The 14,684-nt window shown below is 35.3% G+C and overlaps 1 protein-coding gene across 6 annotated transcripts in view; it reads right to left on the reverse strand.

Moving 5' to 3' along the window:
- The window catches only part of ETV1 (ETS variant transcription factor 1), a 90,341-nt gene that overhangs the window by 12,101 nt on the left and 63,556 nt on the right, over positions 1 to 14,684 (reverse strand). For all 6 annotated transcript variants that reach the window (XM_008529395.2, XM_008529393.2, XM_008529394.2 and 3 more), the window contains 3 exons: positions 5,882 to 5,950; positions 4,194 to 4,262; positions 981 to 1,150 (listed from right to left, as the gene is read on the reverse strand). In XM_008529395.2, coding sequence (XP_008527617.1) covers positions 981 to 1,150; positions 4,194 to 4,262; positions 5,882 to 5,950 — 308 coding nt within the window. The remainder of the gene's footprint in view (positions 1 to 980; positions 1,151 to 4,193; positions 4,263 to 5,881; positions 5,951 to 14,684) is intronic.

A 14,684-nucleotide genomic window follows, 5' to 3' on the forward strand; every position in this document is an offset into this window, starting at 1 on the left:
CTTGGCTGATGTAAACTAAAGTCAATTTTAATAGAAGCAGAGAAAGCATCGTTAATAACACACAAACATTTCATATGAAAATCACCTTTCTATAGAGGTCCAAAATACTATTCATGGGTTATGCTGTAATAGTAACAGCAGCATTAAGCCTAAAGCTGGTCCTGGGAAGAATAAAATTTAACTGAGAAGTTCTTCAGGAAATACTCCTTTTGTATGTGTATGAAGGCCAGGGGGCACCGAGATAGTTGAAGGTAGCTGAAAGTGTGTTCCATTTATCCATATTATCTTTATCCAGGGTACTCTCATTGTGCTAATTTCTTAGCAACATTTTAAACTTTATCCCTACCTTCCAAGGGAGTGTACACAGCCCAGCTGACTTGAAACAGATGTCACCAACAATCAAAGGGAAACAACATTCCTACCAGGCCCTTGTCTCCTAAGAAATACTTAAGGAGTGAGAATTTTCCACTGTGGCCCTTGCATCCTTTTATCCCCCACAGCTGTTTCTCCCCCATTCCCTGTTGCACATGACTTTAGTCTCTAAATGTTCCTCTCCAACCCCCTTGACAAAATCAAGATTGTCCAAATAATAGCTGCTAATTCTCAAGAACAATTCCTCCATACCCAAAACTAGTTGAACTTTGGCAGACATCTCTCCTCTCTCCCTCAAAGACCACAAAACATCCTGCCCTCCTGCTCCAACGTAGATGCTCTTTTAGAGACTTCCCAAGTCCCGCATTCTTGAATAATGATGCTCTGGTTGATTTCCTTCAACATCAATTCTGTAGGATAGCATTCAACAAGCATGCAACACGTTCATTTTTATTTTAAATGAACACATGCCTTTTTGCCATCCTCCTTCTAACTCAGAAGGTTTCCCTAAAGTTTTAGAATTAAAGAAATACATTTTGGCATGTTACTCAAATATACGTTTCTTTATATTATATCTGATTTTCTTAACGAAAATCTACTAAACCCACCTCTTCAGGCTCAATCAGTTTAAACTCCATGCCTCGCCCAGTCCAGGCAATGAAATGAGAATTGGAAGGGTCGTCCAGAAGAGCTACCAAAAACTGCCAGAGCTGCAATGATCCTCGCCGCTGGTATGTGGGGCCTTCCCGATACATTCCTGGCTCTTGTTTGATGTCCCCTAAATTAAAAATTTTTTAAGTTTCTATTATTAGCAATATTATGACATTTACATAAAATTGACATTAAACCAATCACGAAAATGGTTAAACCACAACTACTTTATGGGTTTCTGTGAACTGTAATGTTACCATTAAATAGGGATTTAAAACAGTTAAAGAGTTGAATGTAAACTAGGAATCAGCACAAACTTGTAGACAATTATATATAATATATAAAGGTCAAAATAAATGCACACAGGTGCAGAATAAACCCACAGATGTCATTTACTTATAAAACTTTTGTAATAACTATCTTTTTTTCCCATTCATTTCTTTAACAACCATAGCATCTAATCACATTTCTTTGCTTTTATTGTTAATGTCATTACTCACTGTTCTAAGCAACACTGAAGAGGGAGTAATCAATTTTAAGCTCTGGGCATTTTATTTGTACAAATTAAATTCAGTAAATTACAATCATTAACTTCATTGACCTGTAAATACTTCACTGACCTCTACATGACAAACTATTGTAAATTTTAATGCAAACATTTCAACACAAATTTAATAGCATCTTAAACTCTGAGTTAAGTAATCTTCACTTTATATAAATTAGGAAAATCTCTTGGGTAATTTAGGGCATACCAGATTACCATCATACCATTCTCCCTCCACACCTTCATACTGGCACTACCACATTCTCAACTGGAAGCAAATGAAAATTCTCTCATTTTTCTTTATCTTCTGTTTGCATTTCACTCACTTGAATTCAGTTTGCTATTCTTTTTCTAAAAGTCAAATTTAAAAATGTATATATCAGAGCTTTCTAAAAATCCATATTTTTAAGCAAGAAAAGTTTCTGTTACATTTATTTGTTATTCATATATAGTGTAAACATCTATTGAGTAGATGACAGCAAAGAACGTGTTAGTTTTGCAAGGCTTCTAGTATAAATCTGGTCAGATATCTTGGTTTTACCAAAAAAGAAAAACACCTCAGTTTCATGTCTACTGATAATGTACTTCAGTCTCCAGCCAACCGTCTCAAAAATATGCGGAATTGGTCACATTGGGGATTGAATGTCTAGGGCCCTGCAAGCATATCATTGTTAATGCATGAATTTCTCTTCTCCGGTAAAGAAACAATTCGGCCAGAATATATTCAAGCTGATCTATTCACACTAAGTTTAAATTATAAAACAGACCAAATCACAAGCTTTTTAAAACTTTCCTTTAGTCTGTAGACAGAAACATACCTTTTAAAATAATTACAGAAAGAACAACACTTTAAAAACCTACAACAAAATAAAACTACTCAGTCAATAGCTACTAAAAATTATGATGTTTTGGTCTAAGCTAGATATTTAGAAGTGTCGCTTCATATTGATTTTAATGACAGTTTTATTTCTCTCAGTTTTTCCTTCTGAGATTTACAAATTTTTTTCATGGGGGTAACTGAGCAATTGTGCAGAGAGAGTGAAACACTGTCAAATTTTATAATCTCTAGATTGCTTCTGCCTATAAATGTAACTGATCATACTGGCCTTATACAATGAAAAGATAACCCTTGGTCTCTTTCTTCTTGTTCTCTATTCCTTGTAAAACGCAAGACTAATACTATCTTCCAAAAAACGTTTTCTTAGTATAAAATTGAGGAATACTTAAAAGTCAAAAGGAACAAATAATGAAGACAGTTAGCTTCGGTAAACACTGGTGTGACTTTGGCTTGTTAGATTATATCATAATCCTGTCTATCCTTTTGAGCAATTTTTCTTCCCTCAATGCCCATACTGATTATCAAGATTTACTAAAATATTAAGCTCACTAAGAATGACAGAAACTAATGAAGGTCATTCCAGGAAGTAAAGGCTTCATGCCTTGTGTCAAGAGAAAAGGCTGTATTTTAAGAATCATGATGCTCTGCTAACGGTGCTAAATAACACAGATCACACCTCTGAAACTCAAAGCTTAAAACAAACATCTATTGTAGAATAAGGCCAAAAAAGTGATCCTTATTGGAGCTTAATCCTGCGACCTTGAACGAATTTATCAATTTAAAGGAAGGCTAAAGAAGCAGATCTTTCCAAGGTTTATCATCCCTTCTGGGAAGTATAAGAAAGCAAAACCCTCTGGAACAGAGTACGTAGTGTTCAAGCAAGTAATTAGAGATTGAGAAGCAATCTGAGCATGCACTTTGCTGTTTAAATAAGGACAATTAAAAACTTCTGAGAGCTACCAAGTCATTACAACCACGATCCCCAAAGTTTGTGCAATCAGCTAATCAGAGGCCCCTGCTCGCTTCCTGTTAAACAATCAAAGCAGGAACTAGGGAGACCACTCTGAAGAACCAAGACATCAGTGAACTGTTCACTTTTTACCCAAGCTTCCTTATAGATGGTGACTTCGGGCACCGTTGTCAAGAAAAGAAGACTCTATCTAACGTGACACCCTTTTCTAACATCTGGGACCTTTTCACTGCAGCAGCAAGTGATATTAAGAAGGTAATGCTCTCCTAACTCCATTTGAAGCAATTACAAAGTAATGCCACATTAGTAATGAACATCTTCCAGAAAAAAAAACAAAAAAGGACAAACAATCACTAACTAAACGGGCAGCTATGCTGTTCCTGTGTTCCATAATGCATCTTTTCATGAACAATAAAGGGAAAGAGTCTGCATTAGTCATCTGTGCATCCACAGTAGCATGCTTTCTGTTCTGCTTTGTTAATTATGGGATCAGCTTTCAATAAATCTCGAACAAGCTGCATGTGCTCAGCAGGGCAATGGACAGGCCCCTCTCACTCTACACAAAGCTCCTCAAGAACGATACTCTGGCTGTATCTCTAAAAATGGGGTCTCTCATAGGGGGAAAGAAAAAAGCTTCCGGATGGAGGAAGGAAAGAGAGAATTTATAAGAGGCAAAGTTTAGCGAGAGTTGAGTGCATCATAAATGATGTGCATAGAAATCTTTAAGTAGGGATGTTGACTGTTTTCAGCAAAGGCGAGGGTGATCTCTCCACTCCCTCTTATAAAAATCAAACCTTGATGTACAATCAAAAACCTACCATCGAATTTCTCTGGGACAACACAGGTGTCATCATAAAACTGCCTGGGGCCCTTTTCAAACATACAGCCTGTGGGGGAAAATAGGATACATTTACTCATGACAGAAATGAAGCTCACAAACAATTTAAAATATAACCATTAACACAAAAATTGGGGTGGAAAAGGACTGTCACTTTGTAGCTCTGTGACCTTGGACACATCCGTTTAACCTCTGTGCCTCAGCTTCCTCATCTATAAAACGGGAACGATGATAAACCATCTACCTTATAGGGTTGTTCTGAGGATAAAATGATTCAATATATGCAAGTTGAGAATAGTGCCCAACACACAGTGATATATGAGAGTTAGCTATTTCTATTATAACTAAGCCAAGCATAGAACTCACGTAAACACTGGCAACCTAGGAGTTATAACATTATTATCTCCTTTCCCATTTTCTTCCAAGTTTCATTATTCAATGAGACAAGAGAGAAATCAAAGTGAATTACTGATATTTATCTTGCATTATTACCCCGATGAACTAAAACACATTTGGTTTACCCCCTTGCTTCACTGGAGATATATTCAGCTAGGCTAACCTTCTCATGTTTTCATCTTCAATAGCCAATGTAGTTGAAAGAAATTTTCTTTTTGAACTTTCCTTTTTACGGTAACATAACTAAGCTCACAGAAAAAAATGCAAAATAAATTGACAGCTCTTCACAATTGTTTTCTCCCCCAAATATCCTTGATGGCGGACCTTCAGTTAATAGTTGTTATCTTTAATTACCAGGAAGAAATTTCACCTAGGCTAGTCACAGTTTTATTTCTCAAATGTATTGGTCTCTATGGTGGGTACATAACATTAACAACAGCAGCAACGATAATTACACTGCATTTGTGTGAAATTTTTGGTCTCAAATATTTTGGATTTACCAGCTCATTATATTATCCTTTGGGAGACTACTTCTATTTTTGCTTCTATTTACTTCTGTTATTATCATTTAAACAAAACAACCAATATTAGATCTAACCTAGAAAGATATATCTAATTCATTTTACTGAGGACGCATAGCATATTTACACCAAGAACTATGCACATACTTCCCAAAATACTTTAATGGGGATTATATCCAGATAAAACCATTTTTATTCATTACTTTGCATGTTTCAAAGTCTATTAGATCAAAGCTTTCCGATCATGGTTACCATAAACACATCCACAATAAAAACTCCTTCTCTAGCCCTCTTTTGCGAAATTCCATTCTTAACAATAACTTGTCCAAAAATGTAAAATCCAGGATATTTAAAGGCAAATATATTTAAATCTACCATGTTTATTTCAAAACAATGACTTAGGTCTGTAAAGCAAAACTAAAAATTCCTCGAAGATACTTTTCAGTAGAGAGCAGTAAGGTGGGATAATCTATAAAGCACATGTCCTATTTCAAACGGATGTTGTTGTTGGCAAAAAAGAATACAGAAATACACTTTTCTGCTGTTTATATGCACATGACTCATGTTAACAACCACCTACAAGATAGCATGATCTGAAAATCTTCCTTTAACAAAATAAAGTTTTAAAATAATGGTTTAGGAAACATAAGTGATTTTTCCCGGAAAATATAATGATTAAGTGACTGCATCCTTGGGATGTCTGATTATGTTGAAAGGTATTCACAAGGAATTTTAATAATGGAAAACTTAACTTCTGTTCTGCTGGGATGAGCCAGGAAGCCTTCTTGTCTCATATAAATGGAGTGGCAGCTAGGCACTTCTGAAAGAAGAAACAACATTGGTCAAAGAAAAGTCTGGAGCTGAAAATGTGCTGTTTATCAATGGACAGAGTGAAGATAGGAAAGTAACAGAAACTGACAGGAGTCTCCACAAGGGGAACCTATCAACACATAGTTAACATTTCAGGTAGGGCCCACACAAGAGATGGAAGAAAGAGACGCACATCATGGTGAACACTGATACTCTTGAACAGGCATGTGCATTCAAAGGTTTACCCATATCAACCTTACTAAAGGCTGGCTCTACCTGCAACCCCATAGAAACGTGACAGTGTCCTTGAAACAGTGTCATGAGTTAAAATATGTTTTAGGACATTTATGGAATAAATTTGTATATCCCACGGCATTCAAAGCAAAGATCAACAGAAGATTCATTCTGAGTTTACTTCATGAAACCTGGATAGCAATTACTATGAAAAGACAAAATTGCTACATCTCTTAAAATTAGGTCAGCCTTTTAAGGTGACTGCTATTTTTTCCCCCAGATAAAAGCATAGCTGGCTTTTCATTTTGTTAAGCACACAGGTCATATTCAAAACCAGAGGCTATAAAACAGAAATCCAACAATTTTATAGCAAACATGGTTATTACCCTAAGAGTGAGGCCTTGCCTATGTGGCCAAGTTAACTCATCACTGAAAAAATAAATTTGGTTAATGGTTAAACTTGAGTTATAGTGATGGCTGTGTATTTAATATGTTTAGTAGCTTAGATATGGGGAAAAGGAAAGAAATATGGATTAAGAGACAAAAGATTAAAATTCAAGTCCTGAATTTACTCCTAATAAAGCTGCATGACTTTAGCTAAGCCATCGTGTGTCTAAGTTTATATAAAATAAAGGGTTGGGTCAGATGTTATCGAAAATCCATTATGGTCCCAAGTTCTTTGATTCTGAATATAGAAGTTTACTCACGTAACCAGAGGTCAGTTCATGGGGAAGCCAATGAAGTTTCAAGCTGAGGGCCTTCACTTGCAAGAGTCCCTTCTGAGCCTCTCTACCTAACTTTGTACATGCTATTTAATTTTCTTTCTCTTTCAGAAGGTTCCCCAAATTTTATAAGTTTTAGATGCCATAAACCTGGGCCTAACCTTGCATATAACATATATCGGTTCTACAGGAATGTATAAATATATGTGATTAAGTTAACTCTATCTTCTGTATGCGTTATTAAAGCTTTTTAAACAACACATACAAAAATAAATTTATAAAATATATATTATGTGTGCTCTTTAATATAAGAATATGTCCTCCTTTTCACCACTTTTAGTAACCACGACTTCTGAACAAGTAATAAAGAACATTTAAATGAACTGGAATTTAAAAACCCTTATCTCTTCTTAACTATCTGTCTATAGACTTTTGTGCTATGAGAGATAATTACCACTATTTACTTGGCCCAGATGTCATTCTTTCTTATCTGGAATGTTCCATTTTTAAAGTCTATCTGATTTTTTAAAAACGTGACTGGTAATGAATGTCAATCAAAATATGAGACACTTTTTCACAGAAGAAAGTTTCTCTCATGTGGTTTTAGTTAAAAATCTTAATGGCAATCCATAAGAGCAATAACATTTAAAAGTATGTAGGAATCAATAGCTTACAAGTTGAAAACAGTGTAAAACTCATTATCAGATGTTTTACTATATCACGCCTTGTTATATAAAGTATTATGTAGTACGCAATTCTGACCTTACAAAAGGCAGAGTTAACCTTGTTTCCTGATATCAGCACTTATGACAGGGTTGCAGTGTAGTTGATCTGCTAGGTTACCAAATAACAAGCAATCCATTTTATCCTAACTTTTTAACCAATGGTACTTTAAATTAATTTTTAATGTTATTTTGATTTATTGCCATGCATAAGGTCCCTCAAAGCAGCTGGGGCTGGAAGGAACAGTGTTAATGACTCTGCCATCAGCTCAACAGCTGCTTAGAGGCGAGCATTTTGTTGTACCAATGTTGACACCCTGCCACAAAATACTTTTACTGACTGCTGCCCAGCTGGAGTGTGGCTGTAAAAACAGCTGGCTGGCTCTGGAGGCAGCTAGATGAAAACATATAGGCAAAACTCTATTATATATAAGTGTGACTAAATGCAGTCTTTCCTCCCCAGGGTGGGGAGAAAGAGAGGAAGAGAGGAAATGCAAGCAATTCTGAGAAACCCACTATTCAAAGTTGAAGGAACATCTGATAAAAGTACTCTAACATAATACAAAATAAGCATAATCCTGGAAAACTAGACATTTGACATCAAAGACAGGCTTTGATGGATAATTTCACTAATACTCATGTATCTATTGAACTGGCTGATTTGTTGTTTCCTGTTCTACTTACTCTGGAATATTTTTCACAAATTCTATTTACTAACCTGTGATAGTTAAAGTATACTGATTTAAAATTCATAATAAATTAATGAATTATAATTAGGCTAAAAACCAAAACCCCTACTACATTTCCAAAGGCCCAACTTGTGATCTAAAAAAAAGCACTGAACAGCAATTTAGAAAAAAAATACATATATGAGAATATAATTGGGTTTTCGCCAGCTCTGAATACTATTTATTCCACCCCAGAGTAAATAAAATTAACATCTAGCTCTTGAAATTGAGACACTTGGCTAGCATTGTTTAAATCCAGTCTATCTTTAAAATCGGTGTCCTTTACACAGTCCAGAGAAGCCTGAAAAATTATGGCTAAGAGGAGTTTATTCCCCTAAAGTAACTAAAGTCATGTTATCCTAAAGTGATATCAGTTAATTTATGACTATCAGAGTGGGTCAGACTCTAATCAAATTGTAGAAACATTTCCAAAGTGATTATTCAATCAAATGACTAACATGGTTAATTAGGAGCCATAAACATTGCTCTGAAGTTCATCAAAGTAATGACTTGCCCAGAAAAATTACTGCTAATTAAATTGCCTGCTGCTTTCATTTCTACCTTATCTAATAAAAAATCCAACCAATGAAGTTTGGCATTACATTGTAACTTTTGCTAAATGCTCAACTGAGATCCAAACTAGCTAAGCGGTGACTTCAAAGGCAAAGGTTTTGTGGCAGGGAATGGAGGCACTGCGTATGTATTCACTTAGGTTTTTTCATGGAATAAAACTTGCAAAATTCAGCAACAATGATAAGATGTAATTGAACCTATGCACAAATGTTAAGATGACAGCATATTTGCACTGTCCTCTTACACGTCCACAGATTATAATCTTAGGATCATTCATACAGCATGGTGATTACAAACATGCACCATGTCATCTAATTGACCTGGTTTGCATCTCATTTCTGATATTTTGTGGGAGTATGGTATTTTGTTAGTTATTTAACATCCCTAACTCTCAATCTGCCCATGTGTAAAATGGGAATAATAATGGTGATATCCTTCAGAGGACAGTTGGGAGGACCATATGGGGTAAGTTATAGGCAACATTTTGCCCAGTATCCACAAACAGTGAGGATTCAATATATGGTGCTTATTATTAATAACAATCCATTTTTAAGTGAACCTCACAAGTATTTAAACTGAGTGAACCCCAGTACTTAAAACTAGAAATAATTATGTATTGAAATTATTTTTGTATCTTAATTTGCTATTCTTAAATCATGTATCTATTAAGATGGTTGATTTGTTGCTTATTAATGTAATTATTTAGTAATATTCTTCACAAATTTATCTATTAACCTATGATATTTAAAATATATTGACTTATAATTCATTATAACTTTATGACAAGTTTTAAGTGAGAATCTCCGATACATTTTCAAAACATTTGGAGGTACCTCTTTCGAGCTTCTTTTTATTGTATTAATTATTAGCCCCTGATATTTGGTGCTAAGTGACTTTGGTCTAAAAAGTTTTGCCTTTAATCTGTAAATTGAATTACGTAAATTTAATTTAGGACAAAGGATTTTTTACTATTTTGAAACATGGACCAAAGAGCCCTACAACATGACATTAGTACTGGGTCAGATCAGCTCGCAGAAACTAGACTGCCTATAATTTGTCACAGATGGGTCCACGGTGATGAAAGCTGATCTAATATGCTGCAAAAATTCAAAGCAGCAAAGCACAGTTGTCATTTTAATGCACTGGTCAATGTAGGGGGAGTTAGTAAACTACAACCCAAACTACCCGATTTGATTAGTCTTTACCTTTAGTAACACTGGTAAAATTCCCTTTAAATTATGATACACAGGTATGAACATAAACTTGGCTTCTCTGCCTCTTGACTTGCATTTTAAAGCTGTACTAGGAAACAGAATATAGATTTGGGAAGCCTTACCAAAGGTGGGACCACACAGTGCGGTTTTGAATTTGCACATAGAACACTGCTAGGTACTGCCCTGATTTGCATATTTGCTGCCCAGCAGTACAGAATGAAGGTTTCCCTTCAGGGCATGGTTTGCCTAAAGTTTCAGAAGCTACATCAGGCCCAATCAGAAAATATTTGCCACAACTGTCTGAGACATCCTTATAATTTGTTGAAATTGTTATCAAATAGTGTGCAAACCTGCAAACACTTCAGATTGTGAACTCTGAATACAGAAGAAAAAAACACCTCTCTTTAATTTGATGCTTCTGGTTAAATTCTTATAGCAATAATCAACGTAACTTAATTAAGCATTCAAGCCTCTGAGAGTAAATGAGAAATCCCAGTAAAACAAGTTTAAGTTCAATAATGTATTTTAATGTGATTTTGCCTTCATATGAGTATGCAATGTGAATATGGATTGAATACACACTTGACTAACTTCTGGAGGAGGTGCTGTGACAAAATCAAGTCCACCTAAATTTGTGTATTGTATATTGATAATGGTGGAAAACTCAGCACATTAAACGTCCAGAGCCAAAATCTGTGTGTGGACATACATCCAAAATTATCAGATACTTGGTGAAAAATGCATGTGTGTATATGTAAATCAATGTATACATAAGAGTTTAAGCAAGTGTTTCAGAAGCACGTATCTGTTATCTAAAGAAAAACTGAGCTGTATCAAGAACTAATGACATCAAACTCATTCAAGAAAGATGAGCATTATGACTGATTTTGCCCAAGTTTTATCCGTCTTAAGCTTCATGCTTGACTGTTTTGTTTGTTTCTTCTCATTTCCTGGCAAATTTGCAGTTTAATGCTTAAAATCCAAAGGTTTTCTAGAGTGCATAAATAATATGAGCTTTATGAAGATGTATTTAAATACAAATGCATTCACATACATCCTAGTGTGCATCCTCTGACTCTGCATTTCCACTTGCCACATGAATAGATTTTGTGTAGCTAATGGAGAAAACTATATTTTATAAAGTTTTCTGAAAAGGATGCTAATGGAAGAAAATGTTTTTATGCCCATATGACCTATTATAGAACAAACCTAAAAGTAATTAACCCTAAAATAAGGCCCAGTATTAGTATGTCTGAATTCACCTGAGAAAGAAAGCAAGTGTGATGGCAAAAAAGTCATTTTAGGAGACCCATTTGTTGTCAGTCACAAAAGCTCTATGTGAATTTAACATCTTGGTGACTGAACCTCATGTGAAGAAGGCAGAAAAGTTAGACTTGGCTGAAACTTAAGAAGAGCCTGATGAATTTAGTATTACCTCATTCACACTCAGACAAGATCTTTCTGATTCGCATTTTTAGAAAACTGTGAATATAAATAACGTAAAATCTGCAGAGATATCTCTTCCATCACAGCTCAGATGTACTGAATCTACTGTGGATAGACTTTGAGGACAGAGAGAGAACCATGTTAGTGTTTATATGCCTAGCATAGTGTTTGCAAAATCCTAAAAAAGAAAAAAAGTAATGCAGTTATCTGCATTCAGATGCTTTTAAAACTTACAGGTTACAGAAGGTGAGAAAAACAGGACCGAATTTTACCTACAAAACCACAAACTTCTCTTGTAAGCACTAGGTTTTTGGGGAACAGTAGCCTACACAAATAATGACCAGATTCAAACAGGATTAGCTTATATGATCTAGTCGGCTCACAAGTTTACAAGTTTTACAAGCCTGTGAAGGTTTTATTAAGTTAGAGTTCAAAATAAAGTTGAAGTGATGGGAGATATAAGCACAACTGTAACTTTGACTATTGATTAGATATTATTGTACTCTGACAATTAACAGAAGTTTAAAAGAAAATATGAGAAAAGATGTCTTTTGCTGCCAAAACAGGCCACAAAAAAATTCTGAAAAGGTGGAAGATTTAAGGTTGAACTTCAACCCTCAATTGTTCCCCTTCTGGAACCTACATGATTTGAAACAAATACATCACAGATTGCTTTGTCCTCTCACTTTCATCCCTCCTTGGATCCCCACAATATTCAGACGATTTATCTTGCTTGCTGTGAACATGAATAATACCAGTAAGAATTTCAGTACTTTTGTGTTTCACAGTCAGAAAACAGTGTGACAGGGTAGTATCTTGTTGGCCTTGCACAATACAATTGTATTAACATAAGAACTTCTCCCTTCTTTATCTTATCCTCTAGCTCCAAAAAATGTATTTGTAAATATAAGAAACAATTACGGCATCTTATTCAAGGACTAGCGATCTTTGAGGAAATCTCCAGAAGTAAGATAAAATCCTTTATTACTGCCTGGACCCCAATACTGTTTGGATAACTTTACAAACGTAATCATATTTAATCCTTACAAAAATACAAATGGATGGGAATTATTTGTCCCTTTTTATAAATGAGGAAACTGAGGACAAAAAAGAGATAACAAATCATGCTCAATATGACATAGATAGTAAACAGATTTCAGGTCTAGGATTCAGTATAATATTTCCAGTGTCATACAAAGTGGGTGGTTTTCTTTCTTAATGCTAAGGATAACAAAAACATGTGGATGAAGCAGTGAACTGTGGGGGCCCACACACTGAAAGAAGGGTCACCAGAATGGAGAGTTCAAAGAGGCTTTTCTAAACTGAAGAGAATAGTAAATAAATCACAATGACACATGCTTGTCATTCGTTTGGATGTGTTTTGTTTTTCACATGTATTTTTGAATATCTATCCTTGTAAAGTTTTCCAGACTGTATTGGAAACAATTAACTGGAAAATTCACACACAGACATAGGCTAAAAACAATCATCATCTACTTAATCTGACAAAAATTCCTTGAAAAGATTTCAGTTGTTATTCATATGTTAGGTAAAAATATTTTATGAAATAAAAAGTCTCTCTTTTTCTCTAAACTATTAGTTAACTCACTTAAGTATAGAAATCCTTCAAGTGCAAAAAAATTCCATAACAATCTTCTAAACCTAAAAACACATACTCAATTATATATATATACGCATATATATCTTTTTAAAAGTAAATAATATTTATCTTCCCTTTCTTCTTCACATTCATGAAACACACACACACACAGGGAATGACCAAAATATGCCTGCTTAAACTGTCTCATTTAATTTCAAATGTCAGTTGCGCATGTAAAAACAGTTGTATGTTCATTTCATCCACTCCCAATAAGTAGTTCTCAGCCCAAGCATCCTGGTTGCCTTCCTTAAAAAGAAACTAAGAATCCCACACTATAACAAGACGCTCCCCTCCCCCTTCTAATTCTCTTTTTTTCATGCTAGTACAACTCACAAGCAGCTTATCCCTCCCCTCCCCCTTTCCTGCCTGTAAAATCCAAGTTAGACAAACACTGTGTGGCTAAAATGACATATTTGAATGGAATTCAGACCCACCAGTTCCTGTTTATGTTTCTGATTTGAGAATGTTGTCTTCTCATTCACTATACATTAGGAACACTGCAAGGCCATAAATAGTGTCGGGTTACATGCAGGCAGGACCAATGAGCATTAATCATTACTTCCAGTCAACTGGCAAAAGCAGCAGCTGATGGAACACTACACCCTTCAGCTCTGTATAAATGGACATTCCAGAGAGTAAGAGTGTGTATGTGTGTGTGTGTGTGTGTGTGTGTGTGTTTCCTTTCAGTCTCCATTTTATGAATGAAACTCCAGGCTCTATAGAGTCCATTCATGGAAGAGAAATGCTTACAGGGCTCTGCCCCTAGGGATCAATCAGTCATGGGCAAAACTGATATGATTGGTTTAAGACAGCCTTCAGCCTTCCATTACTGACTTAAAATGCAGTCCCTGTCCATTTGACCTGTGTTAATGCATAAAGAGTAAATCCAGATCGTGGTCTCAATTCTCAAATCAAATCACTAGCCAATGCCACTTACTGTAACTGTAGATTTAGAGCATATTTAAGTATTTCTTAGAAAAACTGATATAGTGGTCCAGAGTACTGTTTTGGGAGATTTGCTATTTTAGCTCAGAAACGAATGAGGAAAACTCATATGAGATATGCTAGCGATAAGAAGCAAAGTCAAATTGTGAGGCCAATCCATGACCTCTGTTATAATGACAAAATCAATTAGGAAGACATCACTGTGACTTTTTCAATTGAAGGACCTAAAAATCAGAGATTAAGTGATCTACTAGTCCACAAATCACTGGCTGAGTAAAAGAAAATTATCTTTGGACGTTAGAGAAACAGATAAGATGTTAACATTTTCTGAAGGATCAATAGCTCATTCCCTTAAATTCCCAAGCGATCCTCCAGTTGAATTTCTTGAAGCAATGGTTTAAAAGTTGAGAGGGAAAAAATGAACTGCCATGTTTCAGGAGAAAATGTGGCCACAAGAAAATGATGCTTAGTAATGGAACAGGGCCAAGGCTGGGCCTTTG

The sequence above is a fragment of the Equus przewalskii genome, chromosome 4, assembly GCF_037783145.1.
Source record: "Equus przewalskii isolate Varuska chromosome 4, EquPr2, whole genome shotgun sequence".
NCBI lineage: Eukaryota > Metazoa > Chordata > Mammalia > Perissodactyla > Equidae > Equus > Equus przewalskii.